At 54.3% G+C, this 27,330-nt stretch overlaps 1 protein-coding gene across 2 annotated transcripts; it reads left to right on the top strand.

Annotated features, from left to right (window-relative positions):
- Positions 1–3,175: 3,175 nt before the first annotated feature.
- On the top strand, positions 3,176–25,996 carry LOC115346281 (cytochrome P450 26B1). Of its 2 annotated transcripts, none has more exons than XM_030026157.2 (6): positions 3,176–3,492; positions 5,698–5,922; positions 18,803–19,078; positions 20,102–20,257; positions 20,939–21,220; positions 22,161–25,996. In XM_030026157.2, exons 1-6 carry the CDS (start codon positions 3,289–3,291, stop codon positions 22,551–22,553), a joined length of 1,536 nt encoding a protein of 511 aa, XP_029882017.1. In that variant the 5' UTR covers positions 3,176–3,288; the 3' UTR covers positions 22,554–25,996. The 2 variants fall into 2 exon arrangements, with proteins under 2 accessions (XP_029882017.1, XP_029882025.1); XM_030026165.2 differs by lacking the exon at positions 3,176–3,492 and adding an exon at positions 4,724–5,217.
- The last annotated feature ends 1,334 nt before the right edge of the window (positions 25,997–27,330 follow it).

Raw genomic sequence — 27,330 nt, 5'->3', positions numbered from 1 at the left:
GATGCAGCCGAGCTGCAGCGGGGGGGGGGGGAGCTCCCTGCAGCGGGGTGCACGGGGAGGGGGGGGTCCCTGCATACCGGGGGGGGGTGGGTGTGTTTCTGCGGCAGGGCGAACTGGGAGGCGCGGGGGGGGGTGTCTTCCTCCGGCGGGATGCACCGCTGGGGTGGTGATGGTGGGAACTCCCATCGCTGGGACACACGGGGATGGAAATGGGAGGCGGGGGGGGGGGGTGTCTCTGCACCGGGATGGCCGGGGAGAGGGGGTCAGTAAGGAGTCCCCGGGGGTGGGAAACCCGGGGTGGCGGGGGTCCCTGTTCCGGGGGTACCCAAGGATGCGGCGGGGGGGGGGGGGGGGGGATCGCTGCAGCCGCCGCGGGATGCTCCGGGGGGATCCCCGCCCCCCCCCCGGGGCCATCCCCGGCCCGGGACGGAGGGGGAGACGCAGGGAAGGGGCTCCAGACCTCGCTCCCCCCGGGGTCACCCCAAAGGAAAGGGGGGGGACGACACCCTCCCCGACTCCTCGGCAGCCCCAGGGGGGGGGGGGGGGGGCCCTGCAGCCCCCCTCGGCGCTCCGCAGTCCCACCGGGCACCAGACTCAAACCAGCTGGGGAGGCTAAAGGGGGACGCGGGGTGGGGTGTGTGTGGGGGGGCGAAGTTGAAGGGGGGAACTCAATGAACTTTTGTTTTTCCTGTAATCTGAAGCAAATGCTTTGCAAAACTGCCTGTAACCAGGCAGCCCGGATACCTGCCTTTGCCTCCATCGCTGCTGTGGCTGGGCGGGGGGGGGGGGGCCGGGGGGGGGAGAGGTATTGCAGCCTCCTGGGCAAGGCAGGGGCTGGGTTGGGAACAGCCCTCGGATAAAGCGGGGGTCCCCCAGCCCTGATCTCCCCTATCGTGGAAAGCATCGGGGGGGGGGGTGTCAGCATCCCCCCCCCCCCCAAAAAAAAAAGGGGGGGGGGTGGAATATAGCAAACCCCCCCAAAATATTGTGGGGGCAGCGAGTAAATCATTTCAAGGGGCAAATCACTGGGAGCAGCTAATTGGTGGGGGGAAATCAATGCAAGTGGGCAAATAATTGGGGGGGGGGGGAATGATTACAAGGGGCCAAATCATTGCACGGGGTGAATGACTGAAAGGGCAAATCATTGTAGCGGGGTAAGTCACTGCAAGCAGGGAAGCAAGGAGTTGCAAGCAGGGAAATGGGGGGGGCGGGTCAGAATCAGTATGGGGAGGGTAAATCATTGAAGGAGCAAGTAATGAAAGAGGGGCAAATCAATAGAGGGGGTAAATTACTGGGGAGGATCATTGCCTGGGGCAAATTAGTGTGGGGCACTGGGGTAAATCACCCGGGGCCAATTAGTGTGTGGGGTAAATCACTGAAAGGGGAAAATCACCGGGAGATAAATCTTGGGGGGGGGGGGGGGGGGAGTCATTGTGAGGGGGAAAATCATTGGGGGTAATTCTGCCGGGGAAGAAATTATTGCAAAGGGGAATCGTTAAGGGTTCAATATTGGGGGGGGGGGGATAATTGTAAGGGGGAAATCATTGGGGGGGTCGACCTTGGAAGAGAGAATCACTGCAAGGAAGGAAGTCATTTGGGGTTAAGTATCGGGGGGGGGGGTGTCATTGTAAGGGAGAATCATCAAGGGTTAAATATAGCGTGGGGACCATTGCGGGGGGGGGGGAGAATCATTAAGGATTAAATATTGGGGGGATGATTGCAAGGGGGAAATCACTGAGGATTAAATATGGGGGGGGGGGACCGTCGCAAGGGGGAAATGATCAAGGATTAAATATTGGGGGGACGATTGCAAGGGGGAAATCATTAAGACTTAAACATCGGGGGGACCGTCGCAAGGGGGAATCACCGGGGCGGGAGGGGAAAATGATGGGGGGGGGGGGGGGGAATTCATTTCAAGAAAGGCATCATTAAATTTTGGGGAGGGGGAATCATTGCAGAGCAGGCAAACCACGCGGGGAAAGGGGGGGGGGGGGGGGCCGGAGCTGAGCCACCCTTGTCTCTCTCCGCAGGCCGAAGGTACGGACGGAGGCGGAGGAGGAGGAGGAAGGGGAGGAGGAGGAGGAGGAGGAAGATGAGGCCGAGGAGCGCGGCGTGACCGTGCGGCGGGCGGCGGGCCAGGGCTCGCACGCTCCAGCGCCGCGTCCGCCCGGCTCGTCCCGCCCCCCCCCCCCCCTTTTTTTTTTTTTTCCCCCCCCCCCCCTTTTTTTCTCTCTCTCCCCCCCCCCTTTCCCTCCCCGTTCCCCCCCCCGGAGCCCTCTGAAGTGAGGGTGGGTGTGCGGGGGGGAGCAGCCGTGCTGGCGGCCAGCCCAGCCCCGGCTTCCCCGCCTCTATATAAACACACATTGACTTTCTTTTTTTACTCCAACTCAACATTGAGAAGGGGCTATACCCGGCAGCCCTGCCTCCCTCTTTACAGAAGTCTGGTGAAAACTCTGGGGCTAACAAATAACCGGCATGTAGAGAGAGATATATATTTATAGAGATATATTTATATAGAGAGAGATAGAGATATAAAGCGATCCGTCTCGCTCCGTGTGTATAGATACATATATATATAGCTATTTAATTCGTCCATCTCGCCAGGTCGTGGCTGAATTATTTTATGATTTTTTAATATTTTTTAAAATCTCGCTCCTTTTTTTTTTTTTTTTTTTTTTTTCCTTTCTCCCCCCCCCCTCCCCCCTTTCTGGTGTGTGTGGCTTTGCCTTGAAAGCGAGCGAGAGCCAGAGCATCCGCATTTGGACTTTTTGGGGGTCTTTTTTTTTCACTCCGGGTTTTTTCTTTTTTTAATTTTTTTTCCTGCGTTTTTGGCTACTCAGTTACCCCCACCTTCTTCTTTTGGGGTCTCTCTTGGTGGGTTCCCCCCCCCCCTTTTTTTTCCCCCCCCTCTCTTTTTGTGTTGTGTGGATTTTTTTTTTTTTTTTTTTTTTTTTTTTGCCTGTGTCACTCTGTCAAGTTTATTCCAAACGAGAACAAAGTTTTCAGAGAGGGACAGAGGAGAAACTGCTTTTTGCCCCCCCTCCCCTTTTCCCCCACCCCCTTTTCTTTTCCCCCCCCTTTTTTTCCTGTTGTTTTTCTAACCTGCCAGCGGAGAGGGGGGCGAGCCCGGCCCCCCCCCCCCACCCAAGGACCCCCCAGGCAGCCTTTAGCGTGCGCTCCGCAATCGCCCTCTTTTTTTTTCCGTGCGTGCGTGTGTGTGGGTGCGAGTGTGGTGCCTGTCAAGGGGCTGTTTCTCTCCCCACCCTCCTCCTCCTCCTTCTTCCAAATATGCTTTTTGCAAGTTTTGATCTCGTCTCGGCACTGGCTACCCTCGCGGCGTGCTTGGTGTCACTGACTTTGCTGCTGGCCGTGTCCCAACAGCTGTGGCAGCTCCGCTGGGCTGCCACCCGCGACAAAACCTGCAAGCTACCAATCCCTAAAGGCTCTATGGGATTCCCTTTAATCGGAGAAACCTTCCACTGGCTCCTGCAGGTAAGGAGGATTCCCTTCCCTTCCCTCCCTGGAAGGTGGGCTGGGACCGGCTTTTTTTTTTTTTTTTAAAGGGCTTTTTTTTTTTTCCCCCTCTTCTTCTTCTTCTTCTTTTTTTTTTTTTTTTTTTTTTTTTCCCCCACTTCTTTTCCTTTCGATTGCATCATGCGGGTTCCCGGCGAGCTGGGGAGGTAGATGGGGCCGGGGGTTGGTGGTGGCTGCGCGGGGGGGGGGAACCGAGGGAGCCCGGAGCGGCCGCCGCGCTGCGCTCCCCAGCCGGGAGCTGCCGGGTTTCCCCCGGCGGGGGCTGCTGGGTGCCGGGGAAGCAGCGGGGGGGGTGAAGGGGGAAGGCTGGGGGTCTCCCCCACGCTGCCAAAAATCTTCTTTTCTCCCCCCTCCCGGCCTAAATCCTTGCAAAAAAAAAAAAAAAAAATTAATAATAAGAAAGCCGGGGGTGGGAGGTAGCCCCGGGGCGCGCCGGGTGGATGTCACCGGGTCTTGTGTGTTCATCCCCCCCCCCGGGTCCCCGGGGCTGCTCCCGTCGGTTCGCAACCCGCCCGGCTCGGGTCCGGTCTTGGGGGAAGCCCGCGGAGGTAATCGGTAGATTAACCCGGGATTAACCTTCCTAACTGCTGAACAGCGGCGGGCGGAGCGGGATCCCCTCGGACCGCGTTAGGAGAGGGTGACTGCCAAAAAAAAAGAGGAAAAAAAAAAAATTTAAAAAAAAAAAAAAAAGAGAGGAGGAAAGGAGGCAGGAGGTGGCCGAGGGGTGCTCCGCTCCGGGGGGAGCCGCCGGCCGGGCTGGGGGCACCCCGGGGGCTCGCAGCATCCCAGGAGGGAACCTCCGAGGAAAATTAGCCCGAGGGTTTCCCTCCCCCCCCCGCCTCCTCCCAGGGCAAAATAAAAATAATAATAAGCAAATGGGACTCCTGGCGAGGATGCTCCCGCCGGAGAAGATCGCGTTTCATTGACGGGACCGCCGAGGGGACGGCAGAGCCGGCGGCGGGGCAGGGCAGCCCGGTCCCGGCTGTGAGGGCTGCGGCGTCCCCCGGTGTGTCCCGTCCCCCCCCCCCCGGTCCCGTGTCGTCGTGTCCCCCTGTCGTGTGTCCCCCCCCCCCCCCCCCGGGGAAGCCCCGACGTGGGAGCCCGGCGCGGCTGCCCCGCTCCCCGGCCGGCCCCCCCCCTCCCCGCCAGCGGCGCCGAAGGGGTTAACCGCCCGCTCTCAATAGGGCTTTATTTTTTAAAGAAATTTATCAGATTTTTACAGGGGGACCAGAAAAGGGTTCTCGCTTTTCCACAGGCTCCGTCCAAACAGAGTCCAGGGCTAAAAATACAAAATTTTGTATAAATTGGACTCCATTCGAAACTTCTCCCGCATAAAGGTCCTCTTTGTGCTGCCCTGGAAATGGTGTACAAATAACTCTTTATTAATGCCACAAAAAGGACTTTAATTATATTTACGCAGATCAAGAAACAGGGTCACCTGAACATCTGAAATTCACAACCGCGCTTTTGTTTCAAAATAAACACACGCACTCACAACCCAGCGCCGGGGCGCGGAGCTGCCGCGCTCGCAGCTCTTCTCCCCGCTCGGGATGGGGTTTTTGGGGGGGGTCCGAACACACCCCCCCCGCTTTCCCTGCGGCTCCATCCGCCTCTTCTCCGACAAAAGCCCCCGGAGCATGTGGGAAAGTTATTAAACTCTCTCAAATCTGGAGATTTACTTAGGTAAATTGCAGCCTTTCGGGTAAAGTCAGTCTGAGCGAAAAAAAAAAAAAAAAGGGGGGGGGAGGGAAAAGAAAAGGGGAAAAAAAGGGCGGAAAAGGGATTGAAAAAAGAAAAGAAAAAGGAAAGGAAGGGAAAAAAAGGTTAAAAAGTGCCAGGGGAGGTAAAGGTAGAAGGAGGAGGAGGAGGAGGAGGAAGGGCGGCGGGAGGAGCGGGCGCGCCGCGGGCAGCGCCGGCCGCCCCAACCGGAGGGAGCCGGGCTCTGGGCGGGTGGGCTGTCGGGGTTACCCCGTTCTCCCCCATTTCTGCCCCCCACTCCCCCTCGGGTTGCCCCCAGACCTTCAGGCTCCCCCTCCCCTTCACCTTAAGCCTCTCCCCCCACCGCACCGCGGGGATCCCCGGCCGCGGAGACACCGTGGCGGTAACACCCCCCCCCCCCCCCCTCCTTCGTGTTCCCCCCCCCCTCCCTCCCCTCCTCCGCAGGGCTCCTGCTTCCAATCTTCCCGGCGGGAGAAGTACGGGAACGTTTTCAAGACGCACTTGCTGGGGCGGCCGCTGGTGCGGGTGACGGGGGCGGAAAACGTGCGGAAGATTTTGATGGGGGAGCATCACCTCGTCAGCACCGAGTGGCCCCGCAGCACCCGAATGCTCCTCGGACCCAACACCGTCGCCAACTCCATCGGCGACATCCACCGCCACAAGAGGAAGGTGAGGGGAGCCCACGCGTGACGGGACGGGGACACACACACACACACGGGACGGCACCCCTTCCCTTCTCCTCTTCTCGCCCTCCTCTCCTTTCCACCATCCTTCTTCCCTCCCTCCCTCCTCTCTCCGCGGAGCTTTCGTGCGTGGGAGGTCCCGCGTGGGCCCCCCCCCCGTGTCAGCGCTCGATGCCTTTGAGGAATTTAAAAGGGCGATGCGGGTGTGTGGGTATTACACGCGGGGCTGCCCCGGCAGGTTGCTGCTGAGGATGGAGGTGCTGCCCCCTCTTCCCCCCCCCCCCCCCCCCCCGTGACCGGTGCCACGCGTGGCGGGGGCTGCCGTGAGCTGAGCAGTGAGCGCGGTCCCGGAGGGCTCTTAAAAGGGCGATGCGGTCGGCGGGGGGCGGAGGGGGGGGGGGGCAAAGAAGCGCGGTCAACCTCCCCCCCCCCCCCCCCCCTCCATTTCCAGGCTCTGGCGTGTTGCAGAGAGACCCCACGCTGTTTGTGTTTGCTGGGGGGGGTCTCATGGAGCTGAGCGTTGTGTTGGATTTCAGGGAAATTGGGGTGCTGATGGGGGTCCCGGGGTGGAGCGCGGCGGGGGGGGCTGAGCTGGTTGTGTGTGTGTGGGGGGGGGGGGGGGGCTGAGACCATCCCAGGGCCTTGCCTGGCCTCACCCCTTCGGTGGTCCTGGGGTCAGACCCTCCTCACAGGCCCCAAGGCAGGCGGGGAGCGCAGGGCAGCGAGGTTTCGGGGGGCGTTGAGCCCAATCGGGGGGGGGGGGGGTCATCCTCATGTCCCCCCCATCAACAAAGGTGATGGCAGAGGCGACGGCCTGCGCAGGCTGGCGTGGCGGCGTGGAGGATGGCTTTCGCATCCCGTCCTCCACGGGACGGGCTCTTTCCTAGCTGGGTTGGGGCAGGCGTTGGATTTGGGGTGAAAGTAACGTGTTCGCCCCCCTCTCTGGGGTGCGGTGACGGCATTGCCGGCACAGCCAGCGTGGTACCCAACGCCAAGACGCTGTCCCAGTCCCTGCCCCGAGGGAAGGTCCGCTCTCCTCTCCAGCAGGATTTCCTATTTTGGGGTATATATTCCTATAAAATCCCTACCAAACCCAATCGCTCTTTTCTCCTGGGGGAGAAGACGAGAAAACAAACACCACATGACACCCATTAGTCACATTTCTTAATGCACTGGCGGTCGGGACTCGTGCGATACCACAAGAAACGCCGTGTCAATCCCCACCCGGGCAAACTTGGTGTCTGCAATTACACCGCAGTTTGCTTGCGCTACTTCTTTTTTTTTCCTTAAGGAGGGAGAAATTTTTTCCAACCTCACTGTCAAAGAGAAAGGGCAATAGTTCGTCGGGCTCCCTCCATCACGGAGCATAATTTGCGGCAGGAGAGGTGCAGGGATATGGGGAGCGATGCGCTTTCCTCCGGCAGCGGGAGGAAGGCAGCAGCTTTGGCTCCTATTTATTTCCTATTCAGGGAGGGTTAAGGGGCAGCAGCCAGCGATTTGAAGGTGCCTCTACGCTCCTTCGCTGCTTCTTTTATCTTCTGCAAAGCAAGATAATTTTTTTGCTGCTGAAAAGTGGGCAGCTGAAGGCCTTTGGTTGCGATCGCCTTAATAAAACCACGGAATTCAGACCTCAGGAACAGACGCTGAGGGAGGCGAGGAGAGCGTGGGTTATGGGAATGGGGTCAAGGAAAAGGGAGGCCTGACCTCTGTGGTATCCTGACGGATTTGTAATTTGTACCACAGCTCAGATGGGGAGTGCTGGCACCAGCAAGGACCAATACCAGCAGCACAGAAAGGGGAGAGCCTCTCTCCCTCGATGTTGATACCTGATGTTCTCACTTTTGTGTTTCTTCCTAGTGGGAAATACACGTCCCACCCTAAACTGTGAATCCCAGTGCTTTCCGATTTTTCCGAGTCCAAAGGCTGGTCTGGATCTCCATTCTCCTCCTCAAAACCCTTTTGCCTTCCCAGTTTTTGGCATCATGCACGATCCCAAGCTGGCAAGGATCCTAATTCCTCCTTAAGGGATGGCTAAAGCCTCCTGAGAACAGGTACTCTGGCAAAGCACTGTCCCGGGATGACCCTTGCCAGCCGTGCCTGCTCCTGCTCGCACACCTTGCCTCTGCTTTGAGCTCCGGCGTACCCGAGAGCAAACGCTTTCCCCGTATCAGCAGGACTGGGGATGCTAGAGTAGCTAATTATTTTTTAAGCTTTCTCTTTCAGCGGCATGGGGTTGGGTACACCGGGCTCAGCTGATTCCCTTCCCTTTGAAAACGGGAGGTTATTCTGATTCCTTCACTTGGCCTCCTCTTAATTACTGTTTTTGCGGAGCTGAGCATCTCATGCATCATGCACCCTTGGGTGCTCCACGAGCCCAGCAGCCGCTTGAATTGCCTTCTCCCCTACGCAAACCATCCCTCGCCCTGGAGCGAGTGAGTTGTGCACACAGAGATAAGGCGAACCCGCTTCTAATGGGAAGAAAATAGATCATTTTGTTCTTGGCGAGATTGCGATGACCAGATTAAAGCTTTTTCCAGGCCAGGTGCCTTCTACCGGCAGAAATTGCCGGCGTCTTTTGTGTTCCTTAGCCCTGATCTTTTCTTGCTGTTAAATGGCGTTGACTTTTAACTCTCCCCACCCTGGTGCTGAGACTGTGAGAGGTCTGAGGAGGAAGCGTGAGGTTTAAGATTGAAGCTTGCTCCTTCTAGGTAGAAGTTTTTCTCTTAGATACTTGGTCTGTACCTTCCTCTTGACCCGCCAGGGAGCTGAGCAAAGAACTTGCTGGCAGAAGGCAGTTTTTGTGACAGAATTTGCCAACTTTCATAAAAAGGATGCTAGTATTAATAGAAATATTAAAAGAATTGGAGCAGTCTGAAAGCTCCATGCAGAAAAGCAGCAGTATTTCCTGGGAAATCTTTTAGGTTGCTGATAATTCAGTTTAAAGCACTGTGGGGCTTTCTGGAGGAGCAGTTCCATCCACCTCTCGAATTCTGTTTTCTACCTCATTTCTGAGCTTGAGCCTTCGCTTGCTCTTAAGTGGTTTCTCCTTCTCTGGTCTTGCCAGAAATTGTACATGAGGTATAATTTCTGATGAGGCTGCTTGCGGTGTAGGGTGCTAGCCAACATGAAGAAAGGTGGAGCGTGAAACCCTGTGTGCTCACCGTCTGCTGCGATTCCAACCGTTGGGGTCATCTCTAGCTCTTGTTCCACCAACGCTTACATGGTCCCCACCTGCGATAAGTCCTCGTCATCCTTCTAAAAGCCAATGGAGTTGCACTCATTTGCAGCAGCATTGGCAGATATTCTTTCATCACTCCCTGGCAATCGCGCCGTGGAGTCCTCTTGATGGGACAGATTGCCACTGAGAAGTGAAGATGAGCTCTACCAAAGAGCTTTAAACCCAGCATGTTCTTGCACGATGTTTCTGGTAGCTTGCCATTGAAATCGGCTGTTTTGCTGGCCATGTGTTGCAAAGCTTTCCAAAGAGTTTTAGCTTTTCAGTGTAACTTCAAGATCAGCAAATTGCAGCTATTGCTGCTGGATCTGCTGTAGGACACTTTGCCCGTGATGGTGATGGGATCAGAGCTGGGTTGGACAACTCGGTCTCTGGAGCTCTTCCCTCAGGTTTGCTGTTCCCCTATCTCAGCTTCTCTTCAGGATCTTGCATGGATTGAATATCCCTTTCTGTAAAATGGGTGAATACCCTCTTCTGCATCCCTGGGCTACCAGAAGCCTTAATCCTGTAGGTTTTGGTAAAGGACTCCGAGATGCACGTCTGAAAGGTGCTCAGGAGGAACAAAGCCATATTAACAAGCCGGTAGCTATGGCATCTCTCTGCTTTCCCATCCCCTATTTATTAAAGCTCCCCTGCAGGAAGCTGCCAAAGTTAATATAAATTGGAGAAAACTTCCCCCTTTTGGGAAATGAACTCTCCAGTTATTAGAGAGGGAGTCTCTGGATATAAAGTCAACTGTGTGCAGGGACGTGACAGCTTGTGGGGCGAGATGGAGGGCTCGAGCAGGACTCAAGCAGGGCTTACCTGCGTCAGGGGTATCGCTTTTTTGCAGATGTCATCAGTGTTGGCTCTGTCCTTGGCCTGAGATGAAGCTGGTCGATAAGAACAGTTTGCAAGTAGTAAACAAAAGCAACCCAAACCTCCTCAACCGCCCTCCTGAGATAAATATCTACTGAGAGGTTGTTACTGCCGTTGGGTCACGGAGTTTATGTTGATGTCAGAGAAGGATCTGGGCCACCCGTGCTGCAGCTCGTTCCTCCACGGTGGCATTTTTGTCTTGAAATCGCCTTGCAGGTTACTGGCAGGAGCAGACACATTGCTCTCGTGTCCGGCTGACCGTGGGCATGTCTTTGCTCTGGCTTTTTGGTGGCAGATCTCTGCCTCTCTCCATCGCATGAGGGATGCATGTTGTCCCTCACGGTCAGACGTGACATGTCCCGATGGAGGAGAGCTCCTGCTCTCCTACAGTAACTCACTGGGAAGGGGTGACTGGGGACGGTGGGTGCTCCTTGCTCCACGCTCCGGTGGTCTCCCCATCCAGCCATGCCGCCTGGGCCGTACCCTGTCCCAGCCTGGCTGTTCACTCAATCCTTTTCACATCCCGCCCTAGATCTGTCCTTGGAGACATCTTTGGTTCCCATTTCTACCCGCGAGCTCCCATTTCTACCTGTGAAACCCCAGCGAGATCAGTGCAGTCACCCCAGATTTACCGCCTGTGTCTTTTGGAAGTGCCGATCCCTGGGTCAATACGAGCTGTAACGAAGGCAAAGCAAATCTGCTCTTAGGCACGGTGACAGCGTGGGCTCTGGTTTTATGGGATGTAAGGTCAGTGGGAAGCTGAAGTTCAGCAAACAGAGAGGGAGGCATTCCTGTGCCTCTGCCTGCAAGGGACCCCAGCATCTCGGTGGAGAAGGAAATGGGAATTGGAAATGGCCAGAAACGCATGGCCCTTAGGTTTTAGGTCGAGACGGAGCAGCGCCCGGGGCCAGGAAGGAGTTTCCCCGTGCAGGATACGCGCTGCCGGCGCGGCTGTGCTGCGGTGCACGGGGAAGGTGGGACTCAGACTTTCCTCGGAAGCATCCAGCCTTGGCAGGAGAGTGCTGGACTTGCCGGGCCCGTGCTCTGTTCCAGCATAGTAATCCCAAAATAGGCACAGCTGGCTTAAAAAAGGAAAAGAAAGAATAAAATAAAAGCAGTCCGTGGGCTGGGTAGACATCCTAGACCCGGAGACTCGAGGAGGAAGCAGACAGTGGTGCAGAGAAACGGCCTGTTTTGTCTCACTGTCCAAAACTACATCATTCATTAACACACCACAATTAATGTTCTGCCTCGGAGGCATACAAGTGTTGAGCTTATTAGCACCAAGTAGAAAGGTCTGAGGCTTTAATATAGTTTGCAAGAGGATTAAGAACACAAAAGGGGCCATAAATTTACAGCCAAATATAAACCAGCTGCTGTGGGCTGGACTGGGGAGGGGGAGGGAGGGAAGGAGGGAGATGGGGGAGAGGGGCGGGAGGAGGAAAGAGGGATGGGAGGCGGCGGGAACATACCTTTCACCCTACAAAAAACCCTGGCCCAAGTTGTTAAGAGGGTTTTTTTAGGGTTGGGGTTGGGGTTTTTTTTTTGCATTTCCACCCAGCCCCGCCGCCCTCCTCCGTGTGACTTGTAAATCCCACAGTGGAAAAGAAACCATCCCCTTCGATCCGAGCCCCCCGCCCCAGAACTGTACCCGTCAGCTCAAGCTGGATTCCAGCTGCCATCGGCTGGCCCGGCTCCAGCCCCTTCTCGACGTGTCCGTGTCGGGCTGCTGCCCTGTGGGCTTTAACCCACGGGCAAAAGCCACTGGAGCCGGAGAAAAGGCTTTCATTGATGGAGGAGGGCTCCCGCTCACGGTCTCGGGGAAGAATTTGTCAGCTAGGTCGGCTCATTGACTTTAGACCAAATAGCGCTGTCATCTACAGTGGTGTAAATCCAGAGTAATTCCAATGGATTAAAAAAAAAAAGCAAAGCGCGGGCGCTTCTGGCTGAAAGACAGATTTCATGCGTTTTCAGAGCGCCTTCCATCCCAAAATGCCCTGTAAGCTCAGACCCTGCTTTGAAAAGCTGTGCTGTGTCGGAGCACGGTTACAGCCCAGGGGCTGTACGGATATCCTGCGAGATGAATCTCTTTAACGTAGGCTGCTCCACCTTTCTGTGTCATCTGGGATGGAAGCTGTTGGATGTCCTGTGAGGCATGGAGAAGGTGAAACCCCTCCTGGGGTTGCAATGCTCTGCGCTGGGTGGAACTGCAATCTGCAGCCCATAGCTCTGCATGGGTCCAGGCTCCGCTTTAGAGCGGGAATGGGGGTTGCCAGGAGCTAATCCCAGCGATGGGAGAGAGCTTTTCAGACTCAGGATCTATCCTACACTGTCTTTGTGTAGCTTTGGTTTTCTACTGCATCATACTCCACCCTTCCAAGCAGCTCGAGCAACCTGCTGAGTTGTGGTTTGTAATATCCCGCTCATCCCTCTGGGGACCGAGTGCTTTGTTTTGGATTAATGACGCTCTCCGTTACTTCTCAGGTGGCACTTCTACCACTAAATACTTCTCTCTGTCAGCCAGCTTGCTCTTAAACTTTCTTCTCCTTAATTTTGTAGGGTGGCCTTGGGTCATCTCAGACCTTGTCTTCTCCTTAGTTTAAAGCTCAGGCGAGGTGTCTGATAGTCGGCAGGAGCTCATGTGTTCAGAAATAGGGACGTCCGCACCATCAGATGTGTGCTCATCCCCATATGATGCACAGAGGTCTTAGAAGACCTTACTCAGGGTTTTGGTGGCAGAGCTGCTGGAGGAAGCGCTTTTCCAGGCGTCTTCCCTTATTTCTGCCAAGAGACGATGCGTGCTCAGAAAGGTGTATGTATTTCACCTTTGGGATGGAGCGGGCTGCATCCTGGGACGAGGGTTTCCCTCTCATCCCCTCTGCGAGTGCGGCTGCCCCTCGTGCTCTGCTCCGCTCCCAGCCCGTGGAGCACTTGGCAGGACCGAGGTCTAAGCGCTTCTGCGAAAGAGCACTTGAGGCTGGTTTCTTTGCCAAGTCTGGCTTTGTCTCTAGGAGAGTCCATGCCCTGGGTTACTTAAATGCGTGGGGTCCCTTCCCTTTGGCCCCGGCCCTGTGCTTCGGGATGATGCAGGCGGTCAGCAAAAAGGGGACTTTTCTCCTGATATTTCTCCTCCATTGGCTCCGCAGTGGTGGACAGGGCATTATCCCTGCTGCCTGGGCAAGCTGCTCTCCTCCTCTTTAGCTCTGGGTAAATTCTCATCCCCACACCACAAATCTGGGATTTTAATACATGGTCCAAAACCAAACGGGATAGACCATCCCAGCTTGACCCAGCCCTTGGATGCTGATGAACGGCAGCTCTGAGCATGCAGCCATCTGCCTGGTGGGTTTGCAGGATGCTCTTTCTCCACGGCTCCAGCCAAAGACACCAGCCACAGGCAGCGGGTGCTTGCCCCGTTGGACCTCTTCTTGGCCAGCTGATCCCACCTTTCTAATCCCTTCTGGCTGGACACAGCTTCCATTTCTTTGCCACACTATCCATTGACTTGATGTCTTCTTTTTCTTTCCCTCCCTGTGTTTGATTCCCTCCTTGAAGAGCGGTGACAATATGCAAGACGAATTTTACTCTCCTCAAATGCACCGGTTCCTCGTGGATAAATGGGGGGAAGGCACTCGGAACAGCACGTCAGAAGTGGTGTAGGCACACAGATGCTGAAGAACCACAGCGTGTTTCGGTATCGCCGTGAAGTGGGCTAAGAAACCTAAATTGCTGACTGTAGCTGGTTGCATTTTGCTAGTGATGGAGTTGTTTTTTTTGAGACACGAGGCGGTTTTGCAGTGGGGGGTGCTGAGACAGAGGTAGGGTGTCCTGCTTGTTCCTTGCTCTACCCCCCCAGCCTGTGCATCGCAGCCCCTTTAAGGTGATAGCCTGTTAAAGGGTTTCAGATTGAAAGCGGTCTCCCATGCCGTGTGGAGGGTTTTTAGGAGAGATGCTCGGACATGGAGATTTTTGAGCTGTGGGGAAATGGGACGCTTGGGCTCGTTTTTATTCTGACCTCGAGTGGAAATACGAAATGCTAGAGTTTCTCACAACCCTAGATGTTTAAAAAAATTTTAAAAATTAGGGGTATAGGCAACCCTGAAAGGTGCATGACCATCATAATGTGGCTCAAGGATGCTGAAATGATCTTTACATTTTTTTCCAGCACATTTCTCTTGAGAATCATTCCAATTTCAGTGAAACTGCCTTTTGCAAAGGCACTCCATTTCTTTTCTTCAGCTGGGCTGAGTTTGGAGATTCCAGCTACTGCAACCAGACTCCCTTTGGAGATGGGTCGCAGCGTTCATGGGGCTCTTGCATTTCTCCCTGGGAGAGGTTGCTGCCTTCAGCCCCCCCGAGACACTCACACTCCTCACCTGCACTCTGCGTGCAGTGCTATGCTTTGATGGGCAAACCCAGCGTTGCTCATTTTGGGTGGTCAGCAGCTGAAACTCTTGCCTTTTCTCTCTCAGTGAGCCTGGATTCCTCCCATGATGGAGCATGGCAGGAGACTGTGGAGTGGTCCATGTGCTCCGTTTTCCGATTACAGCATGGGGAGAAAAGGGATCAGCTCTTTGCTGCGTGTCTGTGAAAGGCATGCAGCAAAGTGTCAGGGCAGCAGTGGGGTTTTGTGGAGGTCCTCTCCTCTTTGCGGTGCCTTGCATAGTCTTCACAACTTTTTTGCTGTGTTTTCCCTTTGCTCGTGCTCCTAGTGCCAGGACAGCCTCTTGCCCATGAGCCTTCTCATCCTGCTCCAAAAATATCATGGTTTACAAGCCCGCTGGAGCATGGCAGTGGGCTCCACGTCTGGCAGCCCTGCGTCTGATGCCAGAGAGAGGCAGACATCCATTCTAACGTGGCGACAGGACAGGGTTGGGACAAACACCGCCTGGTCTTTTGAAACGTAGGAAGAATTTGTACGTCTCCAGGTTGAGACGCTGCTTTGGATGCTTCCTGACACATCCCGCCGGCCAAACCGCCAGCGGGTGCCAAATTGGTTCGTGAAAAAGTCTCCGCGCTCATTGTGCTTTGTTTGGTGGGGCCAGCAGCTCTGGCCGGCGTGGGCTGGATGAGACGCAGGTGTCAGAACCCAAAGCATAAGTTTTCCTCCTGGAGGGGAGGAAGGAAAAGCTCCGTTCCCTCTTTGCTGTGCTGATGTGCCGGGCGGGAGCAGGGGACCTGCAGATCATGCGTGGCAAAAGGCAGGGGCTGAAGCTGGTGCTTGGAGTGGGCAGGCTTGACCAGCACCAAGGAGGGGTAACACAATGAAAAGCATCGTCCCTGCTAACTCCTTTCTACCGTAGCTACTAAATGAAGCCTTTGCTATGCATGAAAATGCTGTGGGTTGAAGCTCGGGGCTCTTCACTTGAATGTCCTCTCCTCTGGTGTGGTTTAAGGATGGGGCTGGGGTATTCTCCAGCCAGGACTGGGAGCAGTTCACTGTCACACGGAGCTGGACCTCTCCAGGAGATCCTGGAGCTGAGACACTGGGAAGGAATTTTCTGCCTTAGGAAAACCATAAATCTTTAAATATCCTGTTTCCACTGTGAGACGGATTCGGAAGTTTCCAGCCAGGCTCGCTGGGTGGTGGTGTCTCCCTCGGCGTGGGGTGAGCGTGTGTGTGCGGGTGTAAATGAATGCCCCCGGACAGAGCAAATCCCCAGACTTGGATCTTTTGGGACATATCAAAATGTGAAAAAAAATGGGGGCTCTTTCCAGCATCCCCCAAAAGCCCTGGCCACCGCCCTGGCACTACCACCGAGGCTACCTGGCCGGATCCCCACCACGACTGGGCTATTGCATCTCGGTGTTAGCAAAGCTAAGCATCCCCTTAGAGCTGATTTTGCCTCTTGGCAGCTCTGGAGCAACTGTTTTTTGCGCCGATGCTCCTTGGCTTGGCTTGGCTTGGTCTTGCTCCTGCTGAGACGTTCGGCTCGGCTTCACTAGAGGGCGCAGGAATTTTAGGCTAGAAACGTCGGGGAAAGTTGGCTGCCTTTTCCTCCTTTTTAATCAACTGGAAAGATGCAGGGTTGAACTGGAGGTGACTGGAAGGGGATCCAGACTTGTGTCTGGCTGGGGAAGGATCCGCTGACATCTGGGATTAGGCGGCGTGGAGCGCAGCGGCAGCGAGTGGACGGGACATTGCAGCGAGCCGGTGGCATGGTCGGGGCTCACGACCTTGTCCGGCCCTGTGGTCGGGAGCTGTGGGCTCTGGCAGCTGAAAAAAGGGGAAAAAAAAAAGAAAAAAATGCCCCTCCAGCCCCCCAGTGCTAAATGGTCCCCCTTTTTCCAGCTGGGCAGGTGGTCTGTTGACCTCCATAGGGGTCAGTCTTCTCTTGCTGAGGGTTCCCTGCTCTGCACCTTTGCTGAGCATCGCTCCTTGGGACGGGCACTCTCCTCTTCGGACTCTGGTTTGGTCTGCGGGGTCTGGATCTGGCCCCGGGCTGGTTCTCTGTATTGCTGCAGCAATTTTGCACAGCAGGACCAGAAGCATTTCTTGGGATACTGTGCTTTTTGCGGGGTGCAGGAGGTCCCCGAGCCCCTTGCCTGTGGGAGATGCTGGGCAGACCTGGGGGAGGACGGAGTTTGCCCCAGGTTGGGAGCCCCATGGGCCACCTCCATTGGGATGGTGGCTCCCAGCAGGGCTGCAGCCTGCACCCCTTAAGCAGAGGCTGTTCCCTCGCCAGCTCTGCTTTCAGCTGGAGAAACTGAGTCACGGGAAGCATTTGGGGAGAGCGGGCTGATTCACTGCGAGCCTCTGTCCTTATCCCAAAACCCCCAGCGTGGATGAAGGGCAGATGCCGGCCAGATGGGGAGACATTGGTGGCTCTTCACCAGCCCCACTCGGGAAGTCCTGTCCCATCCCTGTGGAGCAGCTTGTGGTTGCCAGGTCTCTGCCAGCCGGCACTGCATCAAAGCCTGGTGTCCTGCTCATGGCCACCAGGAACCGGCCCTTTCCCAGCTCCCTTCGTACCTTCCCCAGGCAGCCGAGGGGCTCGGCTCTAGCACCTCCAGCTTTTCTTTTCCGAGTGGCTGCTTTTTCACCCCCTCACACCAGCAGGTCTGCCTGAGCGTCGCTGCCCTTTCCAGGCTTAAAAATAGCTCGTGAAGCACGGAGAGGTGGCAGAAAGCAGCAGCCGCACCATCTCATGCTCTCGCCGTGATCTCGCCGCCCCGCTGTTCATTCATTCATTCCTCTGCTCCGTTCATTCATGCCTCCGCTCTGCATAGCCATCCGGGGACGACTGTCTGTCTGCAGGCAGATCTGTCCGTTGGTCTGCTTGCATTTTCTTTCGCATCCCTCCTACCGTCCCGTTTGCATGCTGGTATTTCCATGGGAAGCCTCCGAGCTCTGTCCCACCGTGTATCGTGTGATGAGTTTCACTCGGGGCTCAGCCCGAGCGCGGTGTGTTATGAAGTGGCTCTTGTCGAGTCTCCTGCCCAGGGCTGCGAGGGGACAGAGGTGTTATTTCACCAAACAAACTCCCAGTGAACGATGTGCATTAGCAATGAGGGGTCGCAGCCAGGAAAATATTACCTTTCCCTTTGAGTGCTGACTGCGGAGGAAATTCTCACATTTACAGCTCCAGCGAGTCCGGCGCTCATGGAAAGAGGGGGCGGCTTTGATTTCTCTCCTCTTGTTGGTTTGATACCTTTGCAGCCCCCCACCATGCATTGAGCCCCCCCCAGGAACCGGCCACCGGTGGAGGCTACGCAGGCTTGCAGCTCCCTCCCTGGGACCCTGTTTTAATTTGATTTTCCCGGAGGCCTGGCATGTGGCGGTGCATGTATGCGTGCTGCCCCGTGTGTGTGTGTGTGTGTATACGTTAATAAAAGATAAACAAACAGCACTTTTTCCTCCGGTGCACTCTGGGAGGGATGCGGCTGGGATGCCGAATGAAAGCGTGTGCTGTGGGCTGCGCCGGGGAGGGCTGAAGGGACATTCCTGGCATTGCTGAGCTCCTCGTGCAACGCGCGGGCCCTGGCCCAAATTGGAGTAAGGAGCCGTTAGCATCGGGGACCTGGGGAGGCCCACTCCCGCGCAGTGTTTACTCGCAGAGCTTAAATTAATACTGTCTGCTGACATCAGTTTTTTTGCCTGGTTTCCCAAGGAAACGAGCCGTATGCGATCGCAGCCTCTCTACATAGAGGCGTGCCTCTCTTCCCCATTTGAACCCCTGTCTAAGTTCAGCCAGATTTCACAGAGATCCTAAATGCCTCAAAATAATTATATTTTACTTAATTTTTTACATATATTAAAAAAGGGTGGTTGATAAGTGGGAGAAACTGCCAATGCTCCCCATTGAAAGAAAAGCTTACGCGTGTCTGCGTGCGTGCGCAACCATAATGTTAGACGCTAGAGAATCCCTGTGGAAGAGACGTATTAGTAGCATCCAAATTGTGGGATGAATGTAACTGGGAGCCGTGAGACACGGAGCTGCGGGAAAGCCAGCTCCATCCATCCTGCCATGCACGGGGTGAATGGTTTGCTCCCATCTCTGGTTTACACCATGTTATTGCCCGTCATTTGTGATGGTTGTGGTGGGGATGAGCCTGCGGAGGATCTGTCAGCTGGTGTTCCTCCATCAACCCTTTTTGGCAGCTATTTTAGGAGTCAGTGATTCTGGGTGATGAATTCTGGATGATGACGAGTCTTCTGCTCAGTGCAGGAGACCTGTGATGTCCATTTTTGTGGGCAAAAGCTGGTTACTAGAGAAGGCAAAGAGTAGGGTGTTGGGGCTGTGTAGAAACCTCTACTTGCTCTCTTTTGTAGGTTTTCTCCAAAATCTTCAGCCATGAGGCACTGGAGAGCTATCTCCCTAAGATCCAGCTAGTGATCAAAGACACTCTTCGTGCCTGGAGCAGCAATCCCGAGTCCATCAACGTCTACCACGAGACCCAGAAGCTCACCTTCCGCATGGCCATCCGTGTCCTGCTGGGCTTCCGCATCCCTGATGAGGAACTCAACCGCCTCTTCGAGGTCTACCAGCAGTTTGTGGAGAATGTCTTCTCCTTGCCCGTGGATCTGCCCTTCAGCGGCTACAGGAGGGTAAGAGATTTGGGCTGAGTCCTCCACCAGCCGATAACACCGCTCTGGGATTAATGGGGCGGTGGCTAATCCCCATCTCTACAGGTTCTCGCTGGGATGTCTTCTCACCCTCTGACCTCTAGGAGTGAGTCCATTTTGGGCTACAAAGTCCTGTTTCGGTGGAGTGGAGAGGAAGATCCATTCATAGGGTTTTAGGGTGCTAGGGACTGTGTGGTTTGTTGCAAGAGAGAATCCAGTCGGGACTTGCCCAGATTTAATACGTAATTTTTCCTCACTTCTAACTGGCAGTTTTGCTGTATTTTTTTGTTTGTAGGACCCTTCTCCTGTTAATTCCCTCCTGTCCCCAGGGTGAAACAGGCCAGTGGACCTTCTAATTCCAAGAACTATTCTAGTTTTTTGATGAATGATGCAAAATGAAAACTTAACAAAAATCATAGACAAAATATTGTATGTTATTCGTGGGGAATTTTGGTAACAGAAATATGGGATTTTAAAATTTTTTATTGTGATTATCACTGCAAATTTTGTTATTGTTATTTGACCACGTGAATGAGCCCAACCATTTGCAGCCCTGAAGCATTCGCAGCAGCAGGTTAGCCTGGTGCAGCTGCACTCAGATAGGAATTGCTTTACTGAGACCAGGTGATAAAATTGCTCGGGAAACCCATTACGCTCCCGGGAAGAGGTTCCTTTCAGATGAATTGACCTCCCTTCGAGAGACAATTTTCCCAGGGTGAGCCGGAGGCCTGTGAACTGGTGCAGTACGGGGTCTCCCACATCAGACCTATCATTTGCACATAGGTGTTGATTACTCTTGCCTGTAATCTCACCTACTCGGGGCTTGCTCCTCCTGCCCAGGGAACAACTTCAGCATCTTTATACTTCTCTTTGAGCACCTGCAATTGCAGTTGTATTACTTAGTCATGTTGTCCTGAGCACGTCTCCAGCTCCTGGGGACACTGGGCTGGGGATGGTGGTGTTAGCATTGTGTCCTGCGTGGTCTGATGGGTTCTTGCTCCACAGGGCATCCGGGCACGCGAGACGCTGCAGAAGGGGCTGGAGAAAGCCATCCAGGAGAAACTGCAGAACACGCAGGGCAAGGACTACGCCGACGCGCTGGACATCCTGATAGAGAGCGGCAAAGAGCATGGCAAGGAGCTAACCATGCAGGAGCTGAAGGTAAAGATCTTCCCCGTGGTCGCCTTGTCCTTGCTGTGCTTAGGGCAGGGGTTGCCCAAAGAGAAAAGTGTGAGCTGCTGTAAGGAGGGTTTTTTGCGGCAGACCTGAGGTGATCAGTGAGAGCTGGGGGACCACAATGTGTTGTTGGAGCTGCAGGTGGATCCTGGTCTGGTGGATTATGGTGCCAACAAGCCAGTTGCTTTCCTACGGGCCATATTTATTTGCAGATTGCGCTCAGCCCTTTCTAAAAAGCATTTCCAGGGAATACGAAAAGACCATACAAATTTGCTGAAGCTTTCAGCCTTGACCAGCTTCACCCCTTGACCCATCCAGTTTTAAGGTGCCTCCTTTGCAGGGCATATGAGCCCTTGGCAGGCTGTTGTCTGCAGCAGGGTCACAGTATAACTTGTCCTTCATGTGCTATCAAGAGCCATCCCCAGGGTCTTTTTTCCTGCCTGTCTGGTCCTCAGCATCCTCCAAGGCTCTGTGGGAAGCTCCCCGTGGTGGGTGTCCAAGACCTGTGCCTGCACAGGGAGAGACCTTGCAGTTAGACATGACCAGGCTGGAGAGCTGCTGGGGGGAAAAAAATACCCCATGGCAGCCTGCGTGCCTGTCCCTTGACGTGCCACGTCTGTCTGTCCATCCCCGGTGCCTTACCCTGGCTTCACTCTTGTCTTTCAGGATGGCACCCTGGAGCTCATCTTCGCCGCCTACGCCACCACCGCCAGCGCCAGCACCTCCCTGATCATGCAGCTCCTCAAACACCCCCGCGTCCTGGAGAAGCTGCGGGAGGAGCTGCGCAGCAAGGGCATCCTCCACAACGGCTGCATCTGCGAGGGTTCCCTCCGGCTCGACAACATCAACAGCCTCCACTACCTGGACTGTGTCATCAAGGAGGTGCTTCGCCTCTTCACCCCCATCTCCGGGGGGTACCGGACGGTGCTGCAAACCTTCGAGCTGGACGTGAGTATTACCGTCTCTCCGGGGTGCGGCTGCGCCGTGAGCTCCCCAAAACAGCGTGTTGTCGCAAAGCTTGCTTGAGCCTGGCTCAGGCGAGACCTCAGGGAGGACAAATTAGGTCCTGCTGGTGACGAGAGGCAGAACTGCTCTGGATTCAGAGGAGAGCGATGGAATCTGGCCCATGGGAGGGAAGGGATGCACCCGAGCTGTCAAAGAGGAGACAGGCGTGATGCTTCAAAGAGCAACTCGTGACAGTGTTTGACGCCAAAATCTGAACTGGGGTGTGACGAGGGAAAGGTTTACTGCAAAGAGCATCTTCCGGCTGCTGGATGACAGGCGGATTACTCACCGCAATGGCTGGAATTTCCTACTAGCAAAACAAAATCTTGAGGCCTGGCTCGTCGCTGTAAATCCTACTAATGTAATGATTTGAGTCGGAAACCTTTTAAAGTGCTCAGGGGATGATAAATCCGCCCCGTTTCTCATCGCCCAAGCCCTGACATGTGCGTTGGGCGTGTGGGGCTGACAGGCGGCGGGGTGTGAGCAAAGCCATGGGATGCTCTGGGGAGGGCTGGCCGGTGCTCAGGGCACGGCACGGGCGCGAGAAAAGCTGCTTCCCTTTGCTCGGCAGCAGTCAAGCACCACGGGGTTCCTGGTAGGCGACTCCTGCCAGAGACCGCAAAGCAAATAAATAGCAACGGATGATCCTTCGGGTCCCTGGGATAGAGGCAGGCATAAACCCAGGGTTCCCATCTCCCAGCCCTTTGCACTGCGCTCTCTGGTTTTCTTTCAGATTTGCAGCGCGCTCGAGCAATAAACGCAAAGAAAATGGGAAAAAGCAGGCAAAGCAAAACGGCTTTATCTTGCCCTCCTGCTCCTTCTCTCTTTACAGTGGGTTTGACTCGCTCTGGTTTTCTCTCCACCCCTTCCCTCCTCTCTGCAGGGTTTCCAAATCCCCAAAGGCTGGAGCGTGATGTACAGTATCCGGGACACCCATGACACCGCCCCCGTCTTCAAGGACGTGGACATCTTCGACCCGGACCGCTTCGGGCAGGGTCGAAGCGAAGACAAGGACGGCAGGTTCCACTACCTCCCCTTCGGAGGAGGCGTACGGACCTGTCTGGGCAAGCACCTGGCCAAGCTCTTCCTCAAGGCGCTGGCCATCGAGTTGGCCAGCACCAGCCGCTTCGAGCTCGCCACCAGGACTTTCCCCAAAATCACCCTGGTGCCCGTGGTCCATCCGGTCGACGGACTCAAGGTCAAATTTTTCGGACTGGATTCCAACCAGAACGAGATCCTGACGGGGACAGATGCCATGCTGGGGGCAACGGTGTAAAGCCCACGCCGGCGGCGCGAGGGATGGGCGGCCGGGGGACGGAGGGTTGGGGTGGGGGCAAGGGGACGAACAGGAGGGGAGGAGGAGAGAGGGACGAGAAGCTTCTCCACGACGCTCGCTTCGCAGAGCCTCCGGGTCGGGACTGCTTTCTCCACCAGTGAAGCTGCCAAAACCGTTTTGCTCTTCCCGCGGGGCGCGGAGAAGGTTGGGGTGTCGTCATGCGTCTCGTTTCGTTCGAAAGGAGGAAGAGTCGCAAAACCCAAGTCAAGCTGGGATGTCTGACCATACACAGTATCTAAATATTATAAATATATATATATAAATATCTATAAAACACTTCTGCTGCGAGGAGGAGCGCTGCAAAGGCCCGACTGTGGGAAAGGCTTTGGAAATCAGCCGACGATCAGAGGTCTGGCGTCCCGGGGTGGCTCTCGGGTGGCCTCTGATTTTTTTTTTTTAACAGTGTTAAATTAGCTGGTGATAACAGTGTTTTGTTTTTTGGTTTTGATTTTTTTTTTTTTTTTGTTAATTTGTTTGGTTGTGTTTTTTGTTTCGGGGCGTTGGAGGCTTTCCTTGGTGAGGGGGAGACGAGTGATGCCCGTTCCCATCCCCTCTCCCGCTGGTGCTGGGGCAGGCTGGGGAGGGGGGACTGCCGTTTCGCCTCTGCTGCGGGACCGAAAAACCCTGTGGTGTCTTGTCCAGGGCTGAACGGACGGTGAGCCGTCCTTCTGAGGCCTCGGACAAGTACATATTTGCGTTTTGCAAAATGCGTTTTGCATTTGGGGCTTTGGGTGGTGGGGTGGGGGGGGTGTCCTTTTTTTTCTCGTTGAGTTTCCTGCTGCTGCTACACGGCCTGTGTGCACCCATTCCCCCGCCACAGCCCCTCACCAGCCCCTTTCCCATGCAAAGGCACCCGTTTTGGGGCCATTTCGGTGCCTTTGCTCTCCCTGAAGGTGCAGGCACCAGCCTCCGAACTGCATGGCCCCGCTGACCCACCACGGCTCCGCGAGCACCGGGGCGCTGAGCAAAGCCGCCCCGCTCAGAGCTGCTCGTTTCGGTGCGTCCTCTTCCGCAGGAGGTGTTTGCATTAAAGGTGATCTCGATAAATAAGCCAACGCACGCATTGTTTGTCTCGTGTTTGGGTTTTGTTTGGCGATGGGAGAGCTCGGCAGGAAGGAGAGCGAGCGGCCGGCTCCTTGCAAGCTGTCTGCCCTGTCCCACCGCTAACCCAGGAGAGGGCCCCTACCCAAAACTTCTCCGGCACAAGCAAGCAGCCACCAAGGTATCTTGCATTCGATTTGCTGGGTGGGTTTATTTTATTTTATTTTTCGCATGCAGGAGGCTTCTGGGTTGAGTGTGGGATGGGTGGGTTGTGTTGAAAGGGGACGTGGCCTTGCATGTGGGTGCAGAGCAAAAGCTCCCCGAGCGCCCTGGCAGGGGTTTGGTTCAGACCAGAGCCAAGCACCGGGTCGGGAGATCCCTCTCTAACTTGAGGCATCTCTGCCCAGCCTGCCCAGCCCCGCTCCTCTCCCATCTCCTGCCCTCCGGGGTGGAAAGAACAACACAAGGACCACGGCTGAGACCTCTTCTAACCGTGATGGGAAAAGATCTTGTGCTTGGGTGGGCAGCTTGGCTTTCAGCTTTAAAGGTGTCCAGATAAGTCGGAGGGGTTGAAATAAGAAAGGCGAAGGGGCAGATGTGACTTACCAGGTTGCTTTGCAGGTCGTGCTTTTGATGAGTGGGTGCCTCTTTGGAAGGTCGAAGGAAGTGTGAAGCGAGCGATGGTGATGGCTGCCTTTGCCAGCCCGTCGTCTGGTGGGGGCAAGGAGGAGGGAGGCAGTTTTTTAGCCGGGGGAAGCACTTGAGGTCGGATTGCCGTCAGCCAAGCTGCCAGAAACCCCCCCAGAAGCATCCCGGTGGATGGTCTCTACTCACACCGGGGTGCACAGCTTGATTTTTCAGGTTGATTGAACCTGAAATAGAACTCCCAGTCTTCTAGGAGATGCCATTCAGATCCAGAGCTTGCCTTCTGGTTGGTAAACAACGTGCCAAATCCAAAAGCAAGGTCTCGGGAGCCTCTGGCTGTGGGCACCGTGTCCCTGAAGCAGAGGCTCAGCTAGTTTGCCAGCCTGGAAATTTTGAGTGAAACACTGCTAGCTCAGGCACTGTTGAGATTTCAGGTATTTTCCTTGTCCCTGATGGAGAGAAAACTTTCCCGGTGATCAAAGGAGCTTAATCACAATTAAAATCCCAAAGGGCGAAGAAGCAAAGAGGAACATAAACCTGAATGTGGTGGGAAGGGGTGAGTCTCCCAGGGGCAAACATTTGGGGAAAGGTAAGTGGCACGTGAGGGTGTCCGTGGTCTTTGTGGAGGATGAGCCCTTGTAGGACATGGGGACGGGGGCAGGAGGTGGATGGTCTGGGGTGGGGTGAAAACCCATCAGAGCCCCCCCGCCAGGTGCTCTCCAGGAGCCCCCATCTCCACCTGAGACCTGCCAGGGGAATAAAACTGTGCTCGGGGGAGAGGAGGCTGAAAAAGGGGAAAGCTGGAGAGGGGAACGGACAGCAAGGTTAAAAGGTCTGGTTGAAGCTCAGAGGTGGCTTCGCGCCGCGCTGCGGCGAGCAAAAATCTCCTGGGCAGGCTTTTCTGAAAGGGCTCGGTCCCGCTTGTGCTTACGGGAAATCAGTGAAGGGTTTCGCTGAAATTTTTATTTTAACTTCCAATGTCATTACAAAGTGAAAACCAAACATGCTTTTGAGTGAGTGGTTGATTGGAGAGCGGTAATATAAGATGCATACATCCATTATATATATATGCTTACATCATGTGTATATATAATGTTTGTGTGTGTGAGTATTTAATCTAGGCATAAGTAAGTCATGCTTTTGTTTTTCCATTCCTAACTAATATAACTTGACTAAAAAAGTTGCTGCAGTGGGTTTGCAGAATAAAGCACTTTGAATCTCAGAATTGTTTGTTTGTTTTGTTTTGTTTTTTTTTTTTTCTTAGCACAGTCCAATTTGCTATAATATTATTTTATACACAAATTTTTTTTTTTTGGTCTGTCTTTATAAACTATTATAAGTACTATTTTTGTTATAATTCAAAATAGATATTTAGTATAAAGTTTTGCTGTTAAATATTTGTTATTTAGTAAAATATGATTTTTTTTCTCTTTATTGTAAACATGGTCTGGAAAAATATTAATATGTTTTATCACAGTTGTTTTTAATATTAAAAAAAAGAAAAAAGCACTTGTGGAGTTTTTTGTTATGAAATTGGTGCCGTGTGAACATGTGTTTCAGTCATGTGGTTTTTAATATGTATATAATATTATGTGTCGCATATTAAAATGAATGTTGTGTATTTTGTGATCTTAAAAAAAAAAATAATCCATGTGGCTATTTTATAGACTTCCATAATAAAAAGAGTTGAATCTCCAGCCTTTTTGTTTCATATCCATCTGCATCTCCTCTCGAAGGGCTTGTGGCCTTCTGGTTTGGGGTCTTACGGTAACACCCCCATCCTGGGAACCGGAGCACCCTGTAAGTGGGATTTTTGCACCCAACTGGGGACCCATCGTTCTCCATGGCCAGGGTGAGGCCTTACTGGCTGGCACAGATTGAAATACATGAGATCCCACTTAAAAATAAGAAAAAGCTTTATTATGGGGAGGATGGGCAAATGTTGAACCAAGTTAACCAGAGATGTTGTGGAGTCTCCGTTCCTGGAGATACTCAGAGCCTGACTGGACATGGTCCTGAGCAACCTGACCAAGGGTTTGGTGAGCTCCAGGAGAGCCAGTTTCTGCCCAAAGCTTTTACCTCTCCCCAGCAAGGGACAGAGGCTGGACAAAACAAGCGGGTGAGAAGGGAAAGGTGCGTATCTCCAGTTGCGTGTGTGCCCTGGCCTTTGCTGCTGGAGGCTTATACCGTGCAGAGAAGGCACAGGAGACCACCGTGGGCTGAAGAACATACACCCAACTACTGATTGCATTGACAGGCTGGATGGTGGGCAGGATGCGCGTGGTGGACCAGATGAGGCAGGACACGCTTCCCAAGGGTAGCCCAGGTGGGAAGGACCCTGTGATGGGCAGCAGCAGTGCTGCAGGTTGGGTGGGAGCAAGACGGGTTGTCTCCAGCCCTCCCATCATCTCCCATTTGGGCTATTGAGAGATTGACTGCTCCAGTAACCAGCTCCTCAGCAAACCTGTGTCCTAGAGTTTTCTGTGAGCAGGGCTTGCTTTGAGCTTTTTAAACCCAAAAAGTTTCAGGAACTTTTGGCCCTGGGTGGTGGGACGAAGTGCTTTGCATGAGATGTCACAGGACAAGCTACTGGTGGGAGTTTCAGCTGCACCTGTCCCGGAGTGGAGATGGGGTGGGTTGGGAGTGCTTAGAGTAATTAGGTAATTATTTAAGTAATTAGCTTCTGTTTCCTTGCTCTTCTCCCTGTAAAGAAAGCTCTGATAGTGCCCTGGCTGTGGTGGGAGTGTTGAAGAACAGGATGTTGCTGCTCTGCAAACCCTTCCTATGATCACATTCAAAGGCAAGTGAAGGCTGGAGGAATTAATATAGCTCTTTTCAGTTGGCTGGAAAATATGACCATGCAACCCAAGCCTATGTCCCTTTGGTGCAGCCAGAGGATCTGAGGCTCCTTTCCCTCCCTTTAGTGCTTTGCGGCCGCTCTCTTTTCCTAGTTGCTGTTCTGGACGTGTCCTGCCAACAGCGGTCTTGCCGTGTCTGTCCCGGCTGTCGCCAAAAAACACCGTGCGGTTGC

This window comes from Aquila chrysaetos, chromosome 1 (genome assembly GCF_900496995.4).
Source record: "Aquila chrysaetos chrysaetos chromosome 1, bAquChr1.4, whole genome shotgun sequence".
In the NCBI taxonomy this organism is placed as follows: Eukaryota; Metazoa; Chordata; class Aves; order Accipitriformes; family Accipitridae; genus Aquila; species Aquila chrysaetos.
The sequence above is the reverse complement of the archived record's forward strand: the minus strand, read 5'-3'. Positions and strand labels throughout refer to the sequence as shown.

Excerpts from the sequence above, each read along its gene's own strand:
- LOC115346281 (XM_030026157.2), top strand. The coding sequence starts at position 3,289 with ATGCTTTTTGCAAGTTTTGATCTCGTCTCGGCACTGGCTACCCTCGCG. Across the intron at positions 19,079-20,101 it reads CCTTCAGCGGCTACAGGAGG|GGCATCCGGGCACGCGAGAC; the intron begins GTAAGAGATTTG and ends CTTGCTCCACAG. Across the intron at positions 20,258-20,938 it reads TAACCATGCAGGAGCTGAAG|GATGGCACCCTGGAGCTCAT; the intron begins GTAAAGATCTTC and ends CTTGTCTTTCAG.